Raw genomic sequence first — 27,983 nt, forward strand, 5'->3', positions numbered from 1 at the left:
GAAGGGTTTCACACACACAGAGAAAAATATAAGAATTCCACATTTCTCAAGAGAGTAGCATACATCAAATATTTATAGGTGACACGTTTAATTGTTCAGTACTTTAATACAAATATAAGAAATAATACAGAATTAAATAACACATGAAAAACTTACTAAATATATAAATATTCAATTCAACAATGAAAACAACTTACATTTTAATTTCTAGGTCACTGGATAGAGAAAGACAAGGGAAAAAATACTGAAAAGAAACACACTAATTCGGTCTTATGGTTAAGAATCCATATTGTTCTACTAGTTAGAACAATATCTTTAAGATAAAGTCATTGTAAGTTCATACTTGTCTCCTCTCCTGTGGTGAGAAGTTGTTAATTCATGGGAAAAGGATCCAGGAGAGGCCAAGTGTATGAACAGGCTGACTGATCTACAGGATGTCTAAATATCTGTTTTCATAATATATTTTCTTTACACTAGACTGAGTTCAGAACGAGGGCTGGGGTCATAGGATGGGACAAATGGTCAGGGGAAGCATGCTGTCTTTAAAATGTGAGCTATTGTCTAAGACTAACACTATTTATACTGCTACAAAAATAAGTTAAGTAGATAAGTTAAGGTTGCCAATGTTATTTCACAATAAATTCTGTCCTATTTTCATCATAGTAAACCTCAGAGAAGCACACAAAAAAAATGGCAGGGAAACCAAAGGTTCTAGCAAGGTCAACAATTAGCAAAACAGTGAGCAGCTAATAGACTAGATCCCAAACAGCGGGAAAACAGGCTCCTGGGCCTAAGAACAACAGAAGAGACAGAACAACAGAAAGGCAAAGGTAGTCTCAGAAAAGTTCTTTGGACCCTTCATATTTTTTCTTCTCTCTCTCATTTATTCCTCCTTTTCCTATTCCTTTTTTTTTTTTCTTCCTGGAATTTCATCAATTTTTACAACTGCATGGTAAATTATCAGGTCCAACACTGTTACCATTTTGGATGAGGACACAGACGCTCATTGAGGTAAAGTGATTAACACAGGGTTCCCACCGGTGGGAGCCCACGTCAGCCTGTGAGCTCAACGTCCTGATTCTAAGTCCAGTGCCTTCCAACAGCACAACACTGCATTGCTTTACAAAATCAAGTCCTACAACAGACCTGAGAGGTAAAATGACTTTCTCTTGGACTTCAAACACTGAGTAGCTTAGATGGCAGTGAAAAGTCATGGAATTCTTAAAACATTCGTTCCCGCCTCTTTTGTTCATATAAGTGCCTTGGAGAATGACCTATTTTCCTCCTTCTTTCCTCTTACATCAGATTCAAGTAGATCAGGGAAAATCTTTCAGGAGTTCCGTGTGGCTCCTCTAGGGCTCTGGATAAAAGAAAGACCAAGATGTTAACTTTGGACATGCATAATTTCTATGTTCATGTATTTTAAGAAGATATGCAATAGAAGGTTTAAGAAACTCAGAAATCGAGTGTATATTTCATCAGTAAAGATGAAGAAGTAGATGTTCCCCACCCAAAATGATAAGTGAACCATGATGTTCTTTAAAAAACACATAGGGCATCCAAGAAATATCAGTCTGGAGAATCACCTACGATTACAAGTAAAATGACATGTTCAAGAATGTCAAATGATCTAAATGTGTTTTATTGATAAGCCCTGGAGCTTTGTTCCCAATGGAGAGTAACTTGATAGACCACACGTTGGGAATGGTCACAAAGTAGACACAGGGACCTTTTCAGGGGCTATTGACTTTCTAGCGCATAACCTGAGAGGACATGCTCCTCTCTACAAGGCATGTGGACTTGAAATAAGCCCTACAATTTATCCTGGCTCTAGTTCTCACTCTCTATGTAATCTTGGGTAATTTACCAGAACCTGTGAAGTTCTAGATATTTCAGAGCCTGTCAACATGTCTAATATCAACTATTAATGTTCCAAAGAAGTACAATTTCCCCCCCAAATTAGCTCAATACTAAAAAACAAACAAACAAACAAAAACCAAACCCCAATGAATTATTACCAAAATAAAATATATATAAAACGTAACTCTAGTTTTCTAACTATAATCTCATTTTTAATTATTGGATTCAACAGACATAAAATTACTGTCAAATTGTGATCATATCTACTCAGTTATGTGCTTATTTTACTTCAGATTTAGTAAGAAATGGCTCTCAGAAGGGCAAACATCCTCAGACCACATTTGTGTAACATTGTTCTATAATATCAATGAAATTTGCCCTGCAGTTTTCACATCTGCCATTCGTTTGCTAGAAGCCACCTCGCCTTCTCTCCTCTATGGTTGATTTATTCTCTCCTTTCAAATCTAGTGTATATTTCATCAGTAAAGATCATTAAACATCACCACCTCAGAGAAATCTTCCAAACAAATTGCACATAAATAGTTTTCTTGTCACCTAATTCTCTTTCCTTCTGTGTGATGTACTGTGTTATTTCCTAACAGTCACATTCTCAGGACTTAAGAGCATATCCTTTCTTTCTAGTTCACTGGTGGCTTCTCTGTCCCACTGGCCTATCATCTCCACAAGAGTGGCAATGTCCTTTTTTGCTCATTATAATTATTAAAACACACATGGAAAACTTATTAATAAATATCTGTAAAATGAATGAATGAATAAACTTCTGCAAGCCTTGGTTTTATCATCTGTAAGACAGAAATAACTACATCTTCCTCATACACTGCTGTGAGAATTAAATATAACTTCTAGAAAATCTACTCCTTTCGTCCCATGAACATCCTTTTAAATATTTTAGTGCCCAGTCCATGTTTTCCTTTCATCTCCAATAACATTCCCACTTCCAAAGTTTTCTCCTCTAAAATCTAAGCACTTTCCCCTATGACCATTTCTTTTGGATTATCATTTAACAATAACATTTTCGTATGACCCAACCACTGACTGGAATCCAGAATAATAATCCAAATGACAGCATAGTTTTCTTTAGGGGCACTAGAATAATTTGATGTTTAAATCTCTTAAGCCTGACTTTGAATGACTGAATGTTTGATTTTTTGCATCTAGTTTAAAAAGTTTTTTTCCTTTCTCTAAAATATAGCTTTTCTAGCAAATATATCCATATGCCCTCCCTTCCCAACAAAAGGGGCCATACTTTACTCACAACTCTTACTCAAATGGAACCTTTGAGCTTCTGAGCTCTAGGATGCATGAGAATCACCAGAAGAACTGGGTCATTTCAAACACCTAGGACACACTTAGAGATTCTATGGTTTTAGGCAGCTCAGATGCAGATGCATCTTTTAAAAACAAAACAACAAAAAAAACTGAGTCATCTATGAACCACTTTTATGAAAGAACAGAAACTATGAGTTATGTTTAAGATACACAGAACAGAGGATGAAGAACTTGTTTTTAAAAAGGAGGAAACAAGGAGAGATATGAATTACAGTGGATGGGGTAGAGAGAGAAGATGGGAGGGGAGGGAGGGGGGATGGTAGAGGATAGGAAAGGTAGCAGAATACAACAGTTACTAATAGGGCATTATGTAAAAATGTGGATGTGTAACCGATGTGATTCTGCAATCAGTATTTGGGGTAAAATTGGGAGTTCATAACCAACTTGAATCTAATGTATGAAATATGATATGTCAAGAGCTTTATAATGTTTTGAACAACCAATAAAAAATAAAAAAAAAAATAAAAAAAATAAAAAGGAGGAAACAGTAAGAATAGGGAAACCAAATGGAACACCCATGATTCAGTGCTGCTGAGCAGCCCAGGGCAACTTGGGACCCAAAGCCACTGCTAGCATGCTTTTCCTGACATTTTTGGTTTCCTAGAAACCCATTCATACACTTCTGCACAGTAACTGTTCTCATTCTACACCCTGACTCCCAGTAACTTTAATAATTAACTATTTTTTTTTCATCCTCCAAGAAACAAAAAGTCTAATCAAAACAGTTCCCCATATCCAAAAAGAAATAAATACTATACACATATCTAGAAATCAATTTAGGTATCATATGTTCCTTTCGGCACATGCAGGCTTTTGGGTACATATATTTTCTGATCTTATCTCCCCTCTTACCTTCACTCCAAACTTCTCTCAAGACTGCTACTTCCATATATGCCTGCCCTCATGTCTAAATTTAGGTATCTTCTAAAATCTTTCTCAAAACCTACCTGCTAATAATTATAATGTCTTCCTCCATTTAGCTATTTAACTGGACACCCCTCTATCATTTGTACAACTCACAACACTGATAAAACTTTGAGGGACCTTAGATTTAGTACCAACAGAAACTAATTATTTACTGGAAACTAACTATGTTGCATTTGTGTGCTGGACCTTTATTGATTCACACTGATGGTTAAATTGTTGGTAACCTGAAATTAACCATGGTGGGAATATCTGTGCCACAGAAGCTGGCAAGAGCAGATCTATCAGCGTTCCCCAAAATTGGTTTCCCAACACACCATTGTTTCAAGGCACTTTTCTGGTCCCAGGTATTCCCTTCCGAATCCTCACAATGGCTTGCCCAAAAGTACTCAGCTAATTTGTCAAAAGATAGGACTTGATCTAAATTGCTGAGTAATTGGTCACAGTTGCAAGTGAAAATAATGACTGGTTGGAAAATAACCAAATCTATAGACATTTATAATCATCTGTGCTAAAGTTGACAGTTAAAAATTTAAAGTCTTAAAGGAAGAAATATTTTTATAGAATTAAAATATCATGTTTAGTTTCTGAATTATTTCATGCAACTTTGCATAAGATTAAAATAATTTCAGCCAGATAGGAGGAATAAGTTCAAGAGACCTGTTATACAATCTGATGACTATAGTAACAATGTATTGTATCCTTAAAAATTGCTGAAAGTGTAGATATTAAGTGTTCTCACTACAAAAAATAAGTATATGAAAAAATGATACATTAATTAGCTTGATTTAGCCATTACACAATTACAAACATCATGTTATACACAATATGTGTATATATATATATATATATATATATATATATATATATATATATATATATATCTGTACTCAATTTAGAAAATTAATAATAAAAATTAAAGACACATACTTTTAAAGTAGATTAAAATAAACTTGTCTACCTAAGTCCCAAAGATATTCAATAAATAATCTTTTTTTTTTTTTTGTACTGAGGATTTAAGCCAGGCATGCTTTACCATGGAGCCAGATACCCAGCCCTTTTAAAAAAATTTTTCGAATTTTGATACAAGGTCTCACTAAGTTGCTTATGGCCTCACTAAATTGCTGAGGCTGGCCCTGAACTTTAGATCCTCCTGTCTCAGCCTTCTGAGGCACTGGGATTACAGGCGTGTGGCACCATGCCCAGCATAATCTTTCAAAGACTCACAGAATATAAGTCCAGTCCTCTCTTTTTGATGTACAAATATAAGAGAAATTTGGGGAATTTACAAATCAGTGACTCTTAGAACTAGAAGCACTTGTCAGCCTTAGTGACATTCTGTATTGTGTGTTTACCAAGGGCAAAAGGTTCTTGTGGTGTTCTCTTGTCCATAGATGTTTCCATAATTATCCTCCATGACATGTAGGATTTAACACTAAAGTTGTGATTTTTGCAAAACTTGTCTTGCAAAATCTCATTTGTTCATCATTTTCTAGATGAAATATATATATCTCCAATATATATCCTGTTAGAAAGACTTCATTTATTCATTTCAAACACCCTGAGAATTTCTTAATTTATTTTTTCTGATAATTCTAACACTTTTACACCTGCTATGTTTAGTCAAATATATATATAATAAATATTAGATTATCCAAATTATATAACACACATATATGATCTGTATACAAAAGAACTTTCATACTCTGGTTTCTCTTCAGAACAAATAAGTCTTTTTCCTTTCAAAAAAAAAAAAAAGAAACTGCTAGTGGAAGAACTGCTGCACAGTATATGGGCTGTTGACATCAATTTGGATCTATAAGTAAGGATTTTAAAGAATTTTAGAAATGATATGGAAAACATTAAGGTTGCAAAAACTATCATGGCTTTACAATATTCTGCAAGTATTATGGACTCAAAAATCACTGTTTTAATGAGCTATAATAAACGGGAGAAGACCAATGTGGTATGCCAAATGTCACTAGATACAGCAATAAGTATAATCTTTCCACCTTTACCTTCCACAGAGAATCCAATGAACTTACCTATGACTAAGCTATTAAAGGAACCCAGAATTACCTGCCTTTGTGAGGGGGTTGTGAGTAGAGAGAAGCCAGAAATACATGAGAACCAAGATTCCAAATAAAAGGAAAAGGTTTTGTAACATTAGAGTTAGTGATGGTTAGTAAAAGGGAAGACAGCAGAAGTCATGCTTTTGGGTTATAGAATTGAGAGGCAAAATACAACATTGAAAAATAAAGCCCTGCCTTGTTTGAGATAGGAAATGGATGAGAAAATCAAAGTGATGTGCTCAGAGATTCTGACCAGTTTCTGATGTTCTTTGACGTAGGGTAACCACAAACAAAGCTAAGGCTGTGGAATTACAGACACAGAATGCTTTCACTGGGAAGTCAGTTAACAGCTGCTCCTCTACCCAGCTCACTCCCAACCCCTCTATGCATTTGTGGTAGCCTCATGATGGTCACCTCAAAGGTCCACATACTAATTCCAGGAATCTGTGAATGTGTAACTTTATATGGTAAAAGAGATTTTACTGATTAAATGAAGGGTCAGGAGATGGAGAGATAATCCTGGATTATAGAGGTAGACACAATGTCATCACAAGGGTCCTTCTGAGGGAAAAAGGGAGGCAATAGAGTCAGCCAGAGTGATGCAACAGGAGAAAGACCCAACTGGCTGTTGCTAGCTTTGCAGGTAGAATGTGACAAAAGGATCAGGAAAATGGGTAGTCTCTAAAAGCTACGTTTAAAAAAAAAAAAAAAGGATTGTCCACTACTCCCTCCAGAAAGGAAGGAAGCCCTGTTAGATAGATGGCTTGAGTTTAGTGGATGAGAACCATTCTGGACTTCTGACATGCAGAACTGCAGGATAACAAATTTGTGTTGTTGTAAGCCACTAAATTTGTGATAATTTGTTAAAGAAGCAATAGAAAATTAGTACAACATTTATGATGTTTCCTTCTCAGGTAAGCCATGCTGAGTACTTTCATAAAGGAATCCAATCTTTTCCAGATTAAGGACCATCAAGTTGATTTCTTGTAGCAGCGGGGAGTAAAAGCTTAAATCTATTCAGAGCCAAGCTTAGTGGTAGGGATAAGATGAAGGGCAAGACGGTGGAAAAGAAAGCAACCAGTAATTAGACTCTAAAGAACGCAAGCTAAAATGCAAAAGCAACAGAGATGTGGGAGGGTTGTTCAGCTGGGATATTTTCTCATTCTTGATTTTTCATTAATGTGTCTAACAGAAGACACTAATACTGATGGCAAATCTCCTTAAAACAGTCCCATGACTGCAATGCGCCAACTAAATTCCATGCATTTATGATTATGTTAAAATGAACCCAACTCGTATGTATAACTATAATGAACCAATAAAAGCAACAACAACAAAAATTAAACAAAGCAGCCAGAAGGATAAGGAGCCAAGGGAATGAGTGTGCTATCTGAGAAGTGAACTGGGATTTAATTACTGGGTAGGATATTGTGAGGTTTTGACTCCTAGAGGTATTCCCATACACTAAAAAGCAAAATTTGGGTCATGTAATCTAAGGTGGGTTTAAGTGTTGAAGAGCAGAGAAGCAAAGAACAGCTCTAGGCAAGAATGTCCAGATTTTAAGGGCCTGTAAGGTAAGAACTTTGTGATCAGATTTTATTGTGCTATTTAGTCATATCGGGTGATATTTATACATGTGTGAAAATTGTAAACTTTTTTTTTTTTCAGGAAAATAGCCTTGGAGTGTGAAATGTCACCTAGAAAGTGACTTTTCACTGAGCAGTTCAATAAAGATTCCCCATTGCTTTCCCCATACAAAGCATCCCATTCCTTCTCCTTGGAAGTCTGAGGACACCAAGGTAGGAGTGGGGATGAGTATGAAAATCTTATTTTGCAATCCAAATTGTCTTAGGAACAATATTTGTAATGTCCTTTGAACTGATGACCTCCTTCACCACCACAACTTGTTTATTGAGCTTTTTTTATCTGAGGTAGTACTAAGCTTAAAATAGGAGACAGTGTTGTGCTCCTACCCAGGAAATGGGGTTTTCCTAACATGGCGATTGTTTCATTGCAAGGATCCATTCACAGATTACTGTGAACTGAAGGAACTCAAGGCAAACATGAAGATCATGTGGCTGGAAAATATATTCCTACATGAAATTGCTAGTAGTTTAAGACAAAGTGAAGTTAGAACATGTATGTTACACTATTGGTCTAAATTTTCTATGGTTTTTCAACTCAGCACTGCCAATCAAACAAAACAGACAAAAAAATGACAACTCAAATATGTCCACAATGGTCTGCTCTTAAGTAAAATTTCTTGTATTTTTTTTTTCTGAGAAACATGTAATCATTGGTAGGTGGACTAATGAGAAATAAAATATTATTCTCACTGGGTGCCATGGTACACGCCTATAATCCCAGTGGCTCAGGAGGCTGAGTCAGGAGGATCATGAGTTCAAAGCCAGCCTCAGCAACTCAGCAGGACCCTAAGCAACTCAGCAAGACCTTGTGTCTAAATAAAATATATATATATAAAAAGGGCTGGGGATGTAGTTCAGTGGTTAAGCATTCCTGGGTTCAATTCCTGGTACCAAATAAATAGATAAATAAAATATTATTCTCAACCTCAAGTCTGAACCTCTTTGTCCTATATGGGGAAGGCACAAACTTATGACACCACTGCATTTTAATAGAAAGAACTATTATGAGATGGAAAATTTCCCTAGGAAATTTTAATGTTTTTCTCATTTTCTATTTCAGTAATAAAGTACTAGATTTATGAAAGAAAAAAAAGTATATTCTCTGAAGTTTATTAGTCTTATTACGGTAGTCACCAGGGAAATAACTCATGATCCTATTAGGAATGTGCAGAGAAGTGGCCTATAATTCATCATATCTTCCTCCAAAATGAACTGTACAGCTGACAAAACTGGTGTCATGCTTTCTGTCATTAAAGAACATCACAAGAAAAGTCAGTCAAGGCTAACTTCTTTGCAAAGATAACATCAACCATTGGCGATGACCCCTCTGTGCAGAAATTATAAATTTGTTGACTTTTGTGGGTAAATGAATAGTAATGATGACCTTAAAAAATTTTTTTTGGTCATTTATCAAACAGGGCTGACTTGAACAGATTTTTATTACTGGCTACTGGGCAGCTCCACAAAGATGATTAAAGAATCATCTTTGATGATTCACTTAATAAATGCAAGCACTAATTCATCTTTCTCCTCTCTACCTCACTACGAACTCTGAACACACACCTACACCCACAAATACACACACACCTCAGTTCCTCTTTTTCACTTCCTTATTTATGCTCACAGCATCATTTTTCAGGGTTCAGAATCCTGGCTGTGGTTCTGTATGATCATGTTTCCCTGCCCTCAAAATTTAGTGCTTTAGAAAGGTAATGAAAAGAAAAGGAAAAAGAAAACAAAAGTAAAGTAAGGAAAAATGAAAGCCCTATGTATAGGACTATTCCCCTTTCTCACAAATTAATCATCAAAATTCCTTACTTGAAGAAATAATTTTAAAAAAAGAAAATATAACTTAACATTTGGTCTTAATGAAACACCATTTCCTTAGCTCTGAGCATGTAAGCTATCAGCATAATTGACATTTGGTATTACTAGCTGTATACAGAATCATTCTCTGGCTGTCAATTTTTTTTTTTAATCAGTCAAAATCAACTCATTTAGAATATGCCACAGAACATTCAGAGAAATTTACTGAATTGGCCATATGTCATGAAGACATCACCAGTAAATGGTAATCCTAGTGCTTACAAGCTTTAACACAAGTTGAGGTGTTTATTTCATAAATGAGGAAAAACTTGGGCATAGAAATAAACTGTCTCTTTTTGTTTCAAGAATTGGATATGGTTTTGAATAACTGCATTTCCCAGAAAATCCAACTTTCGCTTAATGAACACAGGGCAATGACATTGCAAATATCCCTAACGAGTGGAATTTACCTTGGGCTTTAACAGTTTGTTTTATAAGACTCTTTCCCAAGAGAAACTTAAAAATTACTTTGACTACTCTATGCTTTTCTGCTTGCATTTTCACAAGAACAATACACTAAGCACAGATTAAAATTAATGCAACTGATAACAATAGCTCCGTTCAAGTCAGGAATCCAGGGCATCTATAATGAAAAGAGCATTCTGGCAGAGGTCAGGAGACCCAGGTTCTAGTCCTAGCCTGCTGTTAAGAAGCTGTGTGACCTTAGAGAAGGAAGTTGAATTCCCTCTCTGAGCTTTAGTTTCCAAATTAGAAAAGTGAAATATTTGTATAAAGAGGAATCAAACAAATTTCAGTCTTTGATATTCTGTCCAGTGCTTATGTGTTTTATGGCATGTGTTCATGTGCCATAAGAGTATCTGATCTGTAATCTCCTCTTCCAGATAGAACAAATTCCTTCACTTACTTTTGCAATAGGGCTGACACTGACACTGAAGATTTGCTGCTTCTTTTATAAATTCACAAGAATTAATTTGGGATTAATGTAAGGCTTATGCAAAATAAAGTGATCAAGGAAACTAGAACATGAAAGACCCAGTCCATGAAACATAAAATGAAAAGGAAAATAAGGTAGTCTTTGAAGGGGATTTTAAATTAAAAACTAAAATAACACTCAAAACCAACATTTTTTCTTTCCTGAGCCCAGACCTTCAGCCATCTAAGATGCAGGAAACTCCCATATTACCCCCTCGCCCTAGGAAACTCCCATTTCACATAACACAAACTGAAACTTTGTGCTCATTTTAACAACTTGTGCAATATAGTGCACTGTTTTCAGAAACTAAAGAAATTTTAATCTTTCTACATATACAGGTCACTTCTCTTGTTTCTAAGGCATGTCTTCTTCTATAATATCTCACAATATCTTAGACTTGGCATTTATGAGGTAATGAATTTACAATAGAAGGAAGGAAATTAAAAAAATTCATTTAAAAAAATCTATCCATCATCCCTTTCATTCATTCATTCATTCAATAAATGAACATTTATTGAACATGTGGTATAAATAAGATGTCGTGATAGATGCTGTGGGGGATAAAGAGAAACTCACAGCCTACAAGGGCAGAATGACATGACACAATTACTGTAAGTGTGGATCACCTGTATGTTGCCGATAGTGTTTGAGACATCATGGGAGTATAACATAGGAAGTGCTATTTAATGAGTGATCATATTGGACAATTTCACAGTCTCTTAAATGGGCAGCTGGCTTGTGGAATGCTGTAAAAAGAGAAAAGATTGTCCTTTATTAACAGGTAGAGAGGACCTTGCATGGGTGCCAGACTTCTTTCTTTGGTTCTGCCATCAAATGACTCCATTGTGATCAAATAAACACTTTATTCTCATTTCTTTCCTCTCCTGAGCCCTCTTTCTCTCTCGGCTCATAAAATAATTCATCTTTGAAACATCTTAGCAAATGAAAAGGAGAAATATCCAATTGCAATAAAATAATTCTAAAGCATTTTAAAACTGCACCAACAATTTATGTATTTTGGAAACAACAAACAAAACACATGTGGCCATCCCCTAATTCATAACTTCAGATGATTCCCAAATTATTAAAACAATCATGGAACCTGTTGCATTCTTTGTACTCCTTGTAATGACTCACCTCGGTCCTGATTCCGGTGACGTTTCCAGTATAATAAGATTGAGATTAAGACCAGAAGAATTACCAGGGAAACAATGCTTAACAAGAGTGGAATTGAAAACCAAAAGCCTGTGGATATTGAAGGTAGAAAAAGGAAAATCACAAGAGGAAGCTGTTGAGGCAAAAAAATACTGATATAGCAACAGGTATGATATGAGATTTTACAAGAGTTTTTAACTGAAATTAACCTTAAATGCACACCTACGGAGATCTATATTCATGACTTCAGATGATTTTAATAATATCTAGATAACGTTAGTAATGGTAACATGTTTTATGCAGTTACTATATAGTAAGGTCTTTGTATTATCTCATCTAATGCTCAAAATGTTCTAAGTCAGGTATTATTATTATTATCTGACAGATTTTTTAAAATCCGAACCTCTGAGAAGCCAGTGAGCTTCAAATCAAAGCAGCAAGAGGAAGAAGAGCAAAGCACATATTCTTTTTCCTATAATGCAAGTTTATTGGAATGTACTAAGTAAAAAGCAAAGAAAATCATGAACCTCATGATTTCAACTCCCAGATATAACTTGTCTCGATGTTTTTACTGCATTTTTTCTAATCTGTGTCTTTGTTTTTAAAACTCTTTCCAGGTGTCAGTAATGGAACTTGGCCTAAATGTCTTCCTCAGTACTACTTTGAAACACAAAGCAAAGAAAGAGCTGAAGTGTCTAGCATCTTCTCCATAATGGATTTTTTTCACATCACAATTTAACTAACCTTCAGACAGGGATTTATCTAATTTCTACAGTTCCAGTGCTTTGTCTAATACTTTTCAAGGTTTTTAGTAAATGTTCACAGAGTAAACTAATATACCAGTGGCTTTAAACATTATATAAGTCGAATTTAGCATTCCTCAAATAGAAAATATGTTCCTCTTCTTGTTTTTCAGTGAAATTAACACTTTGCCTTGGCTAAACCTGAAAATCTCTTCACAAATGCCCAAATCTAACACCACAACCCTTTTGGCCAGTGAGCTTCACACAGGAAAGCTTTGCCACATTTTTTTTTAAGCACCCAAAAGAACAGCAATATTTTTATGAAGTTTATTACTGAGTGCTCATCTAAGAGTTGATGCTTCAAAATTACAGGAGAAATAAAATTCTGGCTATCATCACTAAGACTTGCTCCCTTTATTCCCTCACCCAGTTCTCACTTCTTGTATCTATGAGGCTCATAGACAGTAGTTCAGAAGGAAACACAAGTGAGCAAAAGGGGCTTGAATGGGAGACAGATTGTTTCAAAGTAGTGATGAAGACTCTTCAGATGGGCCCTTTCCTACTGTAGGTTATACAGAGATTTCATCACAGATGTCAGGTCTTCCTTCTTAATCCCCCCAACTGAGCTGATGCCCCACCTCTCCACATTCAGTCCCCATATGGTGAACCACTACTTTCTTTTTGAAGCATGAGGTTTTACAATTTCCCAGACACTTTTCTGTATCCCTAGTAGGCTATAAGCTCTGTAAGTGCAGTGATTGAGTCTTGCTTGTTGTTGAATTTGTTGTGTTCAACCTAAAGATTAGTATATAACAGACACTCAATAAATCTTAGAATGAAACAAATGAATGAATGAATGAATGAATGAATGAATGAATGCATATCAGCAATAGCATTTGATAAGTGAACAATGTGCTGTATCACATTCCCCAAAGTACAGTACTATCCCTTATTTGCAATTTGATTTCAGTTACCCATGGTCAATTGTGGTCAGAATATACTCAATGGGAAATTCCATAAATAAACAATTCATAAAATTTAAATTGCATGTCATTCTGAGTCATGTGATGACACCTTACACTATCCCATTCCATCCTGTCTAGAATGTGAATCGTCACTTTGTCCAGTGTATACACACAGTGTATACTACCAGCCTGGTAGTCACTTAGTAGCTGATTGGGTTATCAGACAACTGTTGTAGTATCACAGTGCTGGGTTCAAGTAATGCTTTCTTTACTTAATAATGGACCCAAATCACAAATGTTTATTAAGGTACATTGTTATAATTTGTTTATTTTATTATTGGTGTAAACATAACTATAATAAAACCATATTATATATAATATACATATATTTATATTATGTATATATGTATATATATTATATAATAAATATAATTATATATAATATAATAAAGCCATATTATATACGTGTGTGTATACACACACACACATACACATACGGTTTAGTATTTTCTGCAGTTTCAGGCATCCACTGGGCATCTTCAAATATATCCTCTGTAGATAAGGGGAGACTACTATAAAATTTGCTTTATTTGCTTCCTCAACTCTGCTTCTCTTTCCTTACTTGTACCTTTCTCTCCCCAGTTACTTCCTTTGTTGAGAGACTCAAAGTCTCTGAAGGATATTTGCCACCTTCCAGTCGGATATATGCAGATGTGACCATAGCCATCTTTGCCCTCCTTCTCTTACCTTTGTTCACAGTTTGCTTGTACTCAGTCACAGTCCCCTGGTACAGCACTTGGCAGATTACCTCCTTCCCCACTTGACTTTTGGGGTCTTTGACACGGAGTATGCTGGTGACAGATGTGGTCCCGTTAGGGTGTAACAGACTCTCGGTACTGTTCTCAATCCCTGACCCAGCAACCTTCCAGGAGATCATGGGTGCTGGGCGGGCAGTGGCAGAGCAAGTGATATTTAGGTGGTCTTCAAAGAAATTGTAGTGAAGGAATACTGTGGGCTGTACTGGGACAAAAAATATATATATATATGACCTGCCATCAGTTAAGCACATAGTCTCCTTACAGAGATGAGGAAAAGGTCCTTACAGAATGACAAATGGAAACTAGTTAGATGAGGTCGTACATCCCACACCCACTGGGGCTGGGGCCTTCCCAGTTATTTGAGGTCTCCTTCTCTGATCTGCAGGATAGAGAATGGCCTGGTGTAAACCTACGATGAGAAAGGCCCTTTCTGTAACTGCCTCCAGCAGAACTAGCTGGATGGATAGAAAGTTATGGAAAAGTCAGATGTTACTTGTCTCTCTCAGATATTTTAAAGCCTAATTATTATGTTCTCCTCTTGCATGAATAATGTAGCACCTCTCCCTTCTTTTGGGTGTTCCTCTCAAGTAGCTTGACAGTAACCCCCACCAGCACCTGTATACATGTACTCTGCACCTATCAGAAGCACAAGGGTAGGTGCAGAACAGACAGCCCCAAGAAGGACTGCCACTTAGTGATACCCATTCTTTTTTTTTTTTCTCAAAGCTGAATGAGCAAATAGGATACAGAGAGAAGACTTGGAAAATCTCTGTTTGAAAGATGTACACAAAATACAAACTAGCAATTCCAAGCCTATAACCTGAAAAATCAAAACACGGCAGTTAAAGGACTTTAGGCCTCACCTAATAGAGTGAGGCCTAATAGAGAATAACTAGCTTATGAGAAAAAAATATAATTTTCAGGCCAGCCATAGCCTATTCCCTTTTAAAATTTCCCCAATGACTTCATTTCATTGGAATGTAGACTTTATCTCTGCCAAGCAGTGCAGAATATTCTTTAGTTGGCTTTGGAGCCTCCAAGACAATTACAGGGCAGCACCAAATTAAAGCTGGTCTATACCTTTAGGTTCAAGAGGTGGGTGGATAAGGAGAAGTAGGGTTGTAGAACTACAGCTGTGTCCAAAGAATGTCCAGATTCCAAACAAAGCAAGCACTGGAGGTAAAGAGAACAAAGGAAGAGAGAGGAATGTGATTAATGTGGCCAGACTAGGTGTCCAGATTCTTTGGAGATGTACCAAAGAATGGCTTAGAAGGAGAGGTTTGGTGGAAGAGAACAGTATTACAAGCTGCAAAATTCAAGAGTCATCTGATTTTCAGGTGAACAATAATACAGAAAATTAGGAGTAAGGGAGACAGAGTAGGAGAAAGATGAGAGAAAAAGAAGAGAAGAAATAGGAACAGAAATCCGAAAATTATGACATAAGAAAGAAAAAAAAGAAAAACAAGATAAGGAGAAGGGAAATATAATGGAAGGAAGGAGGGAGGTGGGAGAGAAGCGAATGGACAGACAGAAAATGACAGAATCGAAAAGCAAGAAGAAAACCTGACATAAGATTCTGCAGAGAGGATACAGCATAGGCAAAATAAATGAAAGAAACTTGTATTTGGTATTGTGGTGCCTTCCTTAAATTGTGACCTCATTGAATCTCCTCTCCTCCTGTGGCCAATAATGTTGGCATGCTTAAAGTCTCACATTAATATTTTTAATAACCCTGTCTAAATTTGTCTTTTCCTTCTTAAAGCCACTGCCAAGTGTGCCATGTCTCAAAGTCATCCCTTATCCCTATATCCTAATCCTTAGCAACATGATAGTGAAGAGGAAAGAAATCTCATCAAACTAAGCCTATTGGATTTTAAGAGAAAGCTGTCTCCAGGTCAGCAAAATCTGGCTTTGTCCTTAGATCCAAGAGGGTCAAGTTGTAGGAGACTCCAGGGATAGTCTGTTTCACATGTACTGTCCAGACAAAGAAACTCCAGTGGAGAAAGCATACCAGATATTCTGGGGCCACATGACTGATGAGGGCAGTGCCAGGTCTCACTGGTGCCACTGATTCTGAAGAACTTGCTGCCCTCATTATTGCCCAAAGTCATGTGGACAACAAGATCTCCAGAGGAAAGAGAGCTCCAGCAGAACAACTCAGGATAGCACCACAAACCCTCAAAGAAAAGGAAAACCACAGCAAATAGCTGCTAGAGACATGAAAGGCTGTGTCTTCTAGTGAGCCATTCTGTGATTATGAACCTGAACAACTCGCCATACCACCATGTTCCAAACATTCCTGCAAATAGTGTCTCCCCACAGGCAGTGCATTCCCAGAGATTCTCACCATAGAGGGTGAGGCAGGCTGTTCCCGAGATCTTCCCAGAACTAAAGGTGTTGAAGAGACACATGTAGCACCCCTCGTCCTCCAGCGTTGTGTTCCAGAAGGTGATGGTTGAGTTCTGGAGTCCCAGCTCGGTGATGTTCACTCTGCCCTGGTAGGCAGGCTGGACCACAACCCCATGGTTCCTGCTGTAGGTAACCATGTTTTCTGGGCTTACAGCCTTTTTTTTCTGCCATGTCACAATCAAGGCTTCGTGGGCAGATTGCAGAGAACATCTTAAGGATGCAGGTGTGTTCAGCAGCAACTTTTCATCCTGGGTCACCACTTCCTCTATAGAACCATAAAAGAACATGTGTGTTTTAAGACTTTAATACATACTTTCATACACACATGAACATGTTTTCCTGATAATAAACAAGGTGTATGTGAAAGTCAATTTTTAAAAAGAGAAAAATGCAAAGAAGAAAACAAAATTATTTACATACCTATTATTGGTAGAGAAATATATATTTGTTCCATCTTTCAAAGTAGAGTAATAGAGTATAATAATAAGAAAGAAAATGCTCAGAGACCAGGAATTGTGGAGAATCCCTGTAAGTTGGAAAACAAGTAGAATGAGATTGAAGATGAAAACTGCTAGACTGTATAGAAGATTCACCAAGTACGTGCATGCTTGGAGAGGTAGAAGCCAGGAGCCAAAGGACAACAGGCAGAGTGGTCAGTTTAAGCAAAGAAGATAGAGCAGCTCTATTCATGACACACACACACAACCTACAAAGGAAGGAGATATCACAGAGATGGCTGCCTCCAGAAAGCAGGAGGATAGGCACATCGGATAGAGAGATATACAAGACAGCGCTCTGGGAGGCTTGTGGTACCTATGAGGACCTTGAAGCTTTGGTACCCAATGACAATCTATGCATCCCCATTTTCACTGAATTTTATAACAGTAATTTCTTGTGTTCTGCAATGTTGGCCACTTACTCTCTATGACAGAGAAACCTCCACCTCATAACAAACAACCACGCATTTGAGAAAACTAACACAAAGAAAAGGGAAAACTAAAGTCCACAAACCCAAGAAGCCAGACCAAATAAATAAAGGTATCATAAATCAATAAATACTTTGACATGAATATATCCAAAGTGTGTAAGAAGACAATTTTGTAAATGGTAGAAATTAGAGATGTGCAAAAAGAAAAATACAAAATCTCAACTGATTGCTCAACTAACAGAATGGATACCACAGTAAATGGGTAGAAGTTCAGGTCACAGAATTCCTCCAGAATGTAGCACAAAAGGATAAGGATATGAAAGGGATTCAAGAAAAATTCAATGAGCAGACTTAAATGTTCCAATATCAATCCAATAAGATTTGTAAAAAGAGAGAAAAGAGAGTAGTAGACAAAGCATTTTAAGAAGGAAAATTATTCAAAATGAGGAAAAGAACAATTTAAAGTTAGATATATCAGTCATGAATCTTATGCACCTAACAACCTATCTCTGAAATATATAAAGCAAATATGAATAAAATTACAAACAAAAATTTAAAAATCCACACTTATCATAGGCATTTACTATACATCTTTCAGAATCTTTAATTCCATTATATTAAAATAAACAAAGAAAAAAACATCAAATATAAGGATAGAGAAAATTTGAAAAAAATGTTTATTCATATACTTTATATATTTAGCATAAAACATTTCATATTTACATACATACTATATAGCATTTATGGATATATATATATAATTTAAATATATAATACTCAAAGACTGCATAATCTTTTCAAAACACATATAAAATATTTCCTAAAATTGAAATCAGCTACCAAAATTTGCTATACTTTGTGGACTTGAACACTTTTCACAATGCAATAAAATCATAAATTTACACACTTCTTTTAACTTTTTATTTATACTAGAAATCAGCAGAAACCATAAATTATAACTAAATGACAGTGATAGCAAAAAATGTTAAATCTGTGGAAATAGGTAAAGCAATTCTTAGAGGGACAAATCTTATCCTAATTATGTTTATTAGAAAATAAGAGAAATTGAAAGTGAATATAAACTTACTCCCAAACCTACACCCCCCACCTTAATGAAGATAAAAGTATCCATTAATATACCAATACATAAAATGTAGACTTGATTAAAAACACCAAATTTGTTTTCAAAGATGAATAAAATAGACAAAATGTTGGCAGCTATTGTAAAAAAAAAAGAAGACTGCACCAAAAAGAAAGAAAGTTAAAAAAAAAAAAAACGTAACTCCCCAACAGTACCAGGGTTAAAAAGAGAAGCAGAGTAACAGATTATATTCTGGACCCCTGTTGTGTGACTCAAGATTTAATGATAGATACTCTTGGGGCATAGAGAAGGTTCTGGGAGGCAACACCTGTTGGTGGGGTTGAGGTGTCCTGAAAGTTTGTTGAAATTTTGGAGAGCAAAGAATGGAAGAAATCGTTGCTTTCAGAACGTGGTGGAAAAGAGATCAAAAGTAGGTTTCAACACCTAGGTAATTTTTTCCCCCTTGACTATGAAAGAAGCCACTGATGGGAAATTTCACCATTCTTTGTTGCTGGTATGGAACCCATTTAGATTTTCCAATCAGTTGGTAAATACTGGATATTGTGGACCAGGGTTTTGATGGGCATGAAGCCCACCTGTCCTTCACAATCATCACCTTCCCCTGTGGGCAATGTTGAGAAACAATACACTGAAAATGATTAAAAATTAAAACTTAGAAAATAAAGTCCAACAGAAAAATAAGCAGTGACCTATGGGGTCGAGCAGGGAGAAATAGGGAATTCAGCAGTCAGATGGCATGGGTACGATTTTTACATGATAAATAATGTGAACCTACATATCCTCTATATTTCATTACTTTCTATATTTTTCTGTAAAAAGAGGGCATGCCCAGTTTTAAGGTTGTGATATTGTCTTCCAAAAATATCGAATCCATTCAGACTCCCATAATCATTCCCATATCCTTACAAACAGAGGAATTACTATGTCTTAAAGTCTTTTGGTGGGTGAAAAATGACAACATAATTTAACTCAAAGAGAATATTTTTCATAAGCCTGGTTCATCTATGGAAACAGCTGTTCTTCTCTTCTGCAAACAAACATGTGAAAAGCGGAAAGAACCACTCCCATTCTTCCAAGCAAATTACATGCTTCAATAATTCATGGAGACAAATGGGACTAGCATCACAAACAGTGGTTAGTGGCCAAAGTGTCCACCCCAGACATTGCATTTACTCGGGGTGGGGGAACTGAGCATCATTACCTTGTGCTGTACACAGCACCACTGCTGCCATGCCCCAAATCAGGCTGTAGGTGGACAGATGACAGAAGGGCTTCCTGAATACCTGAAGACAGAAAGCAAAGTACAGAAATGGGGTTTGCATTTGGATAAGGCCAAGGAATCTTCCATCTAAGTGCTATTTCAGGACATGTTTGGAGAGTTAAGTTTTCCCCAGAGAATTTGGTTTTGTGGAAGTAGTTAGAGGTTATAGATAGAAGAAATAACAGAGTATTCAGGATGTGGAGAGGGCAAAGCTGCAGTGTGGCTCTTTTGTAATAGCAATTGGCCCTTGCAATGGGTGGCCTTGCTCCTAAACCACCATTGTCAACAGCAAAGTCTCAAAGATGTAGGATCACTGGGGAAAACACACTACCTTAAATAAATACAGAAAATGCAGAGAATACAAATGGAGAATGTATCCACTCCTCAAATGGTCCATGTCTGTTAGTATTAAGGGAAAACACTTCAGAAACACGTAACCACCTAGAGATTTGTGGAGTCAGATTCCCCCGCAAATGTCACAAGTTTTGTATAAATTGCACCTTTTAAAAAACCAGTACTGGTTTTAATTTGATTGTTTTTTTTCTTCGTTGCTTTGTTTCCATGTGTCTAGGCAGAAATCCTTGGCCTTCTTGTAAGCCATGGGGCTATTTAAGGGAATGTTATTTGGAGCATCACTTTCTTCAAAAATGAGCAGGAAGGGTGTATTCAGTTGAACTTTTCCCTACAGCTGTCTCATGGATTCCTTCACTTGGTCTCCATGGATGTTCATTTTAAGGAAGACAGCAAGAAATGTAACTCAGTGAGACCCTGTCTCTAAATAAAATACAAAACAGGGCTGGGGACGTGGCTCAGTGGTCACGTGCCCCTGCGTTCCATCCATGGTACCAAAAAAATAAATAAATAAAATAAAATAAAGATGTGTAAGAAATTTAAGTTTTCTCTAGCTTTTTCTGGCATGAATTTTATGTCCTTGGTCTTTCATATGAAACTTGAATGTTTAGGATCTTGCTTGTGCGAAACTTGAGATTCCTTCCTGCTTTCTTGTGGCAGAGCTCTAAAGTAGTGGGTGCCTGACTGTCTGGTTTAAAAAACCAGGAGACAGAAACAAAAGACCAGAATCCAAAAACATACAAGATAATATGTGAAAACGACTCTCCAACTTCCATTTTGCCTAAGGTGATGAAACCACTAATGATGACAACCTTTATTGAATATTTCTTATGCACCACACACTGTTCTTAGCACTTGAGATAAACTACTTCATCTAATAGTTCATATAAACCTATTACAGAACCCTCTTACTGAAACCAGATTTAAAGATAGGTAGTTAGTGTAGTTAGGTAAATCGGGTCTAATATCAAGTAAGATGAATAAAATGGAGGCCATTATTGAGAATGGAATCCAGGAAAACAGAGCAGCACTTGGGGAAATTGAATTGTTATGTCCCCAATGCCCAGAGCCCATCCCAAGGAAACGTTAATGAAGCAGCTCGAGGCAAACACCCCAGGCCCTTCCTGCCCAGATTACTCTTTCAGCCCAGGGGTCCCCCATCCTTTGGGCCTTCCCACCTACATTCCATCACTGCAAGATAAGGGAGAACAAAGGACAGGGAATGCCACAGGAATGCCAGGAAAGCTAAAGTAGACCTTCACTATAAAACAGGGAAGACCTCCTCCTTCCAAGGATTCTGCCTTTTGGGTCCCCTTCTTCCTCCTGGAGAAGTCTTTTCTGCTGTCCTTTAATAAAGCTTCTACGTTCCACTCTACACTTGCCTCCATGTGCTTCTCTGGTGTTATATACTTCAGCATTGGGGGAAGCAAGGACTCATCACTGATAAACAGCGGTAACATTATTATCACCATTTCCAAAATGGAGAATATGAGACACAGAGAAGTTAACTTTCCTAAGGCCACACAGCTAGAAAGGCTGGATTTTAAACCCAGGCAGTTTGGCTCTAGAGCTCTTAACCATAATCCACTACAGAAATACTGTAATGTTTCTGGTTTTAATAAAATGATATTGTTACTGCCTTTTACCAAATCACTATTATAAGGAATTATTAAACTCTTAGTCACACAGAGATCCCTGCTTCATTGCCCTGGAACAATATACTATATTCAATTTTGAAACTATATATACTATATTCAATTTTGAAACTAGTACCCTAAGGAACAATATACTATATTCAATTTTGAAACTAGTACCCTAAGAAACTTTCTGGAAACTCTGGTGGTGATAAAGCATCCCCCACAGATGTCTGACTGGAGTCTTTGGCTTCCATCTCCACCCCTGGGGCTCAGCACCTCCAGAGATGCTCTCCCAGCTCACTCACTGTGCTCTCCTCCCTGCCCTCCAGCTCCCCCTCACCACCCTCTGGATGCCTTGAAACTACCAAGCTTTTTTCTGCATCAGTTCTTTTAGGTTTTCTGTTAGCTTCCAGTGCTGTGGGTCCAACGAATGAAAGGAAAGGAGTGAATGAATACATTTATGAATGACACTAAATTCATCAAAATGACTTCTCTTGTGAAATCTGATCTCCCAGTCACTGGAGTCATCCTGGATTTCACATTCTCTCACTTCCCAGACATGTCATTAGTCACTCTACACAATACATCATACTTTGTGAAGTCCCTGCTCCTCACCTTTCCTGGTCTCGACTCCTAACACTGGGTGTTTTGTGTAGTTGTCTTCCTACTTACTGAGCTTCTGCTATCATTTATTCTGTCATTAATAATCTCTCCTGAGTTTGACTTCATGCCAGTCACTGTCCCTGATGTTTTGGAGACAGTGGTGGATCAGGCAGACACGGCATCCCACCTCAAATTAAGTTCACCATCCAGCTTATATACATACATAATACTATTAGACAGATTTTCCTTAATATTCATCTTTGTACAAGTTACCACACCCTTAAGAACCTTCTATCTTCCCTGGTTTTTTAAAGAAAATAGTTCCAGCATTTTCACCTAACTTGATCCATTCCTGAAAACTCATCTTCCATTGCTTCCCTACACGTCCTTCCCCTCTTATCTATTTCTCAATGCACACCACACAATTCCCTACCTTGGCATTTTTGCTTAAACCATTCCCCTACCAAAAATGAATTCCCTGACTTTTATTTAGATCTTTTAGGGCTTTCTGTGAACCTGATTTCAGTCATTTTAGGGCACAGCGATCTTGTGCCTCAGAAGCATTTTTTGGTTAGGTCTGTGAGCCTGTTGGTGCACCAAATAGACTTAATCGCCCCCACCCCCACCCCCGCCCCCCAAAGGCTCCTACTTCCTTATGTCTACCATCCTACCAGTTCCAGATCTTGTTTAAACACACCAGTCCACTTTCCACCTTGAGAGAAAATGCCCTCTTCCAAAACATAGCTCCCCCTATGCCCCAGACCCTGAGACACTGCTCCTAACCTGCATGCCACCTGTCTAGCACCCCTCACCCCAGTCTGTTATTCTGTTTCTTCGCTCTTGTCCATTGGAAAACATTTAATACTAAAACATGAACTGCCAATTTTGAAACATCTTCTCAGACTGTGCTAAATTTCAGAGGCTGGGACATTGTCTTGTTTGGCTAGAAATAATCTCTTATCTAACCACTTTTTCTATTATCCCACAAAAACCTCAGGACATCCTGACCACTTTCTCCAAGTTCCAATCTATTGCCACAACAAACCCAGCGTGGGTGTTCTGCTCTAAATGTGCAGATGTTTTGTCAGACCTGCTTAGCTCCAGCTTCTGCTATAACTTGAAGATTCCTTCTAAACTATTTGAACCATATCCACTTAAACAGCCTCAGTTCCATATCATGGTTGCAAAGGCTGGTACCTGAGGGATTCTCATCACCTCATTCTCATTGGTTGCCTTAATTAAGCCTTGTTTTTACAGTTGCTTTTAAATACAGTGATTAAAGACAGAATAAATGATAGCAAAAGCTCTGCTAGAGTTCATTTTCCCCAATACCCTAAACTGGATCCTTGAATTTCTCTGGGGTTTCTAATTTCTTCTTGTGGCCTTAGGATTGGGGGGAACGGTGGGGGAACAGAGTCTTTGACGACCTAAATATCTTTTTCTTATCTGCCACAGGAATTTATCTTTCCTTTTCCTGTCCCCAGTGGGAGCATCCCAATTTTAATAAGTTTTTGTCTTCCCACTGTATAGACATCTTAGTTCTAATTAGTACATATCTTTTCATCCCTCAGAGGGTAACCATGACCTAAAACTTACTGAGAAATGTTCAGTAGAACTGTCAACGCAGGTTAGATCATCCGATGTTTTGCAAACATTAATCTCATTATGCAACTTTGATTTTTTTCTTCAGGAAGAGAGGTAACCACCTGCCTAAGCTACACTTAGGCATATGGCTGTAATGAGAGGAGCCCCAGTTGTCCTGGCCCAGTCCGTGGTTTGGGATTAATGTTGTGATGAACATCAGAACCAGGCTTGTCTCAGTTTCTCTGGGGCCCACGTGTCCTCAAGAGGTGGATGTATTCATGGGAGCACCTGAACTGTCACAGTCTGGATGAATCCCTGGTTCTCTTCTTTCGTATCCACTGAAACTGCCAGAGATGGAGAATCTCCAACACATTTTCTATTTGTGTCCTTTGTAGATCTTTTGAGAGGGATGCCCTGGAAGGGATGATGTATCACCTCTCTGTGGTCCTATCTCCAGTGCCACCCAATATCGAAGTAGTGCCTCCTCATCTTCAGACAGGGAGGCCCAATCAGACTTTCTGCCTAAATCCCAAGGAATTCCATCATGGTGCACACTGATATTCATCTATGTGGCACAAGTTGGTTTTTCCCTTACATTTCTAAGGTTATGGGGGAATAAAATTTATATCTGAACATGCCATTAGGACAAATTACCATTTGCACATGTATTTTATTATTTAATGTCTAAGCATACCATGAGCATGCCATGCCTATCTGCTGATTTCTCCCCTTTTTTTCACAGATCTAAGGCTAATACCAGTTACTGCCTTTAGGAAGTCATGGATGATGTGCTATCTGAAAATATACTCAGCCCCCATAACACCTGCTCACCTCGCACTACTCACCAACTCACAGGCACCACATTAAAAAGCCTTTAGTTTTGAAGTGCCCCAGTGACTATTTGAAAAATTTCTCAGTATTACCGGGACTGCCCCATTCTATTTTATAGTGTGAGAAAGTCAGAAAAAAAGTCAGCCAAGTGTTTCCTCAGGATCTCCTGCCAGATACCAACACATTTTGTTTTATTTTCAGTTAAAGCTATTGTGGCGAGAGATATTGGCATCCTAATTCCATGCTGTTATAAGAAATAATTATGTGCTTCTCTCATTGAAAACCCAGGCCCTAGCAGGCTGTCATGAGAAAATGCAGAATTGGGATTTCATAGAGAAAATCTGTTTCAGGACAAGAGAAAAAGCAGACATATACCAAAATGCAAAACTGTGGACTGGGAGCCAGCAATATTAAGAAACAAAAATACAGTGACAGAGTCAAAGGTAATCTGAAAGAAAACCCCACTGTTAAAAAAAATCACAATTGTTCCTCTACTCTAAGTAGAGTAACTGAAAATACTGCCAACTTGAAAACAACAGGATTTCTATTTTTAAAGAAGTCTATCTGGCATTACTGTATGGTAGCCACAAAGGAAGACTCTGGCTGACTTGAATTTTGTCTAAAACAAATACTTTAATGTATAAGGTAAGACAAATCATTTTACCCGAGACAAAAATAAATAAATAAATAACAGTATTAACGTCATGGTTAAAAAGACTAAATGAAATACAGGCAAGAGATCTGAAATTCATAATGCTACAAAAATCTAAAACTCTTAAATGTTAAAATGATGTCATGGTGGAAAATTCTACACTTCACATTATCTGATACGTTGTAATCATAAAGGAGGCACTAAAAATATTTTATGAAATTACCTCCAGGCTGTGTGTATAAGGTCTACATTAAAAATGAGTGAGACTTAAGTTTGCTTCCAAGATATCTCATTATGTATAAATTATGTATATATTCTAAAATTTTTTTTTAAAAATCTGATATCTAAAATACAGTCCCATGCATTTTGAATAATGGGTATTCAGCCTGTAACAAGTGCAAAGCTCCTAAAATAGTGCCTGGTACAAATAAGCACTAAATCAATGTTGCTGTTATCTCATAAGCATATAGTAGGAATAAAGTATTTAGCAGTATTTACTGCAGTCTAGGATTTAATAAATGCCAAAACCTGTGAGGTAGCTAAAGAGATTAATCAATGGAAACAAACCAGGATTCCAATCATGAAAACAAAGAAATCCACAATGGCCCTCACAGAAAAGGGCAGATTTACCAAGGCCCAGACCTTACCTCAAAACAGCCCACCTGGCAGGTACACATCTCTCTTCCTCTGAGAGTTTCTAAGTCTGAACCCCCACCCTACCACATGTAGCCACATGGTCTTAGAAAAATTAATCTCTCTTCCTGTTTCTTTATTTGTAAAATGGGGTAATAATTCCTTGTTGTGATGATCAAGAGCATCTATCCAGAAAAAGACACTAGCTCACGGACTACTATTCTCCTTTGTTAAAAAAAGATAATGAAGTAACTGGCTGTGTGGTCTTGCCAGTAAACTATATATGAGTATATTACCTTGAGGCTTTAATCGTATTTGATTATTTTTACCTAATTATATTATAGGGCATACGAACATCCTCGCCTTTAACTTTGGTCATATAAACAGATCCAGAATAAACAAAATGTCGGCCTCCCTAGATATCCTGGGGTTTAACCCTTCCAAGAAACAGGATCACAAAGCGTTTCAATCCCCTCTCAATTGTTGCTGCCGCTTTATCGGATCTTTCATGGCTTCCCAAGACAAGAGCCCAGAGGAGGCAGCAAGGCTGAGCACCAAAGAGGCAAGAGAGGGAGCAAGCGAGATAGGAATTCTGCATCCCCACCGCATCTTTGGTCGCCAGCGCAGAGCCAGCCCAAAGCTTGTCATCCCCTTCTTGGGGCAATGTAAGACAGGCTGTGCCTTGCTCTCCCCGGGAGCTGCAGTCAGCCAGTGGAGACGCCCTACGCACCCGCAGCCTCCAGCGCTCGCCTCCCGGCCCCAATTTCTCTGGGCGGAAAGCAGTAATCTTTCTCCGGGAAGCTTCGCCCTCGCCGGGTAGCATCCTTTCCTCAGGAGAACCACGACACCAAAAACTGCCTGTCAACCACCCTTTAAAAGGCAAGAGTCGCTTCTCAGCAGGGTAAATGTCTGAGAAGAATGCGTTGGCCATCAGCACCTCCGACCAGCTCGGACTAGACCGCGATCAGCCGCGGCTCCTTGCATTCTTCCTGCCTGCTGTCCGCCCCAAGACCACCGGCTCCGCTTCGCCCACCCAGCGCCCTCCTTTCCATCCCCTAGCCCCGCTCACCAGCCTCTCCATTCTGGATCCCAGCCGTGCGCGCGGGGTGGCCGGCTGCTGCTAGGAAAAGGGCCGGCAGTTCTCCCCGACCAGTCTTTGCCCCCGAGCTATGCCGGGGAGGGGAGAGGATCCTAAGCGTCACCTGCTTCAGTCTGTATCCTTAGCACCAGAAATGGTGGTGCCCCTCTCTGCTCGCTGAAGGCCTGGGGCTGGGTCTCCGCCTCTTTTCCTCTTCTGCCTTTTCCACCGCCCCCGCCCCCCGCCCCCAGGAGCTCAAAGGAGCCTGGATCAATTCGTGGGCAATGGTTTTCATATTAATTCTAGCTCATCTTCAAATATTTTTTTTCCTTTTTCAATTTTTTTTTAAACATGTTCCTGATACCTGTACTGAGAAAGGAAATGTGGTGGGAAGAGGGAGAGGTGAATTCTTTAAATAACTATGTTGGTAACTGAAGAAATGGCAAATATTTTGAAGTTGAATTGAACCAGTGGATCACTTTCTTTAAAATTTACCTTTATTATTTTTAATTCAGGATCAAATTATATATTCAAGTAATCAATTTTGTAATGATTTCGCCTTTCATGATGTGATCAGTTTT

The 27,983-nt window shown here is 37.8% G+C and overlaps 1 protein-coding gene across 5 annotated transcripts; it reads right to left on the reverse strand.

Annotated features, from left to right (window-relative positions):
• Window positions 1–55: 55 nt before the first annotated feature.
• On the reverse strand, window positions 56–27,592 carry Cd200 (CD200 molecule). 5 transcript variants are annotated; one of them, XM_046425199.2, is made up of 7 exons: window positions 27,394–27,592; window positions 19,974–20,055; window positions 16,681–17,007; window positions 14,263–14,535; window positions 11,790–11,897; window positions 11,279–11,398; window positions 56–1,360 (listed from the first exon to the last, which is right to left on the reverse strand). In XM_046425199.2, exons 1-6 carry the CDS (start codon window positions 27,403–27,405, stop codon window positions 11,307–11,309), a joined length of 894 nt encoding a protein of 297 aa, XP_046281155.1. In that variant the 5' UTR covers window positions 27,406–27,592; the 3' UTR covers window positions 56–1,360; window positions 11,279–11,306. The 5 variants fall into 5 exon arrangements, with proteins under 5 accessions (XP_046281155.1, XP_046281154.1, XP_046281158.1 ...); XM_046425198.2 differs by lacking the exon at window positions 27,394–27,592 and adding an exon at window positions 26,339–26,393; XM_046425202.2 differs by lacking the exon at window positions 19,974–20,055 and having other exon boundaries at window positions 27,394–27,590.
• Between the last annotated feature and the right edge of the window lie 391 nt (window positions 27,593–27,983).

The sequence above is a fragment of the Marmota monax genome, unplaced genomic scaffold (assembly GCF_021218885.2).
Source record: "Marmota monax isolate L192 unplaced genomic scaffold, Marmota_monax_Labrador192_F-V1.1 WCK01_AAM20220418_F8-fsc00119, whole genome shotgun sequence".
Taxonomy (NCBI): domain Eukaryota; kingdom Metazoa; phylum Chordata; class Mammalia; order Rodentia; family Sciuridae; genus Marmota; species Marmota monax.

What these genes read in the sequence shown, in the direction of transcription:
- Cd200 (XM_046425198.2), bottom strand. Translation starts at nt 26,368, where the DNA reads ATGTGTACCTGCCAGGTGGGCTGTTTTGAG. An exon ending in GCCAGGTGGGCTGTTTTGAG is followed by an intron (nt 20,056 to 26,338) that starts GTAAGGTCTGGG and finishes TTCTGTCTTCAG; the next exon opens with GTATTCAGGAAGCCCTTCTG. An exon ending in TCACCGGAATCAGGACCGAG is followed by an intron (nt 11,399 to 11,789) that starts GTGAGTCATTAC and finishes CTCTTTTTACAG; the next exon opens with CATTCCACAAGCCAGCTGCC.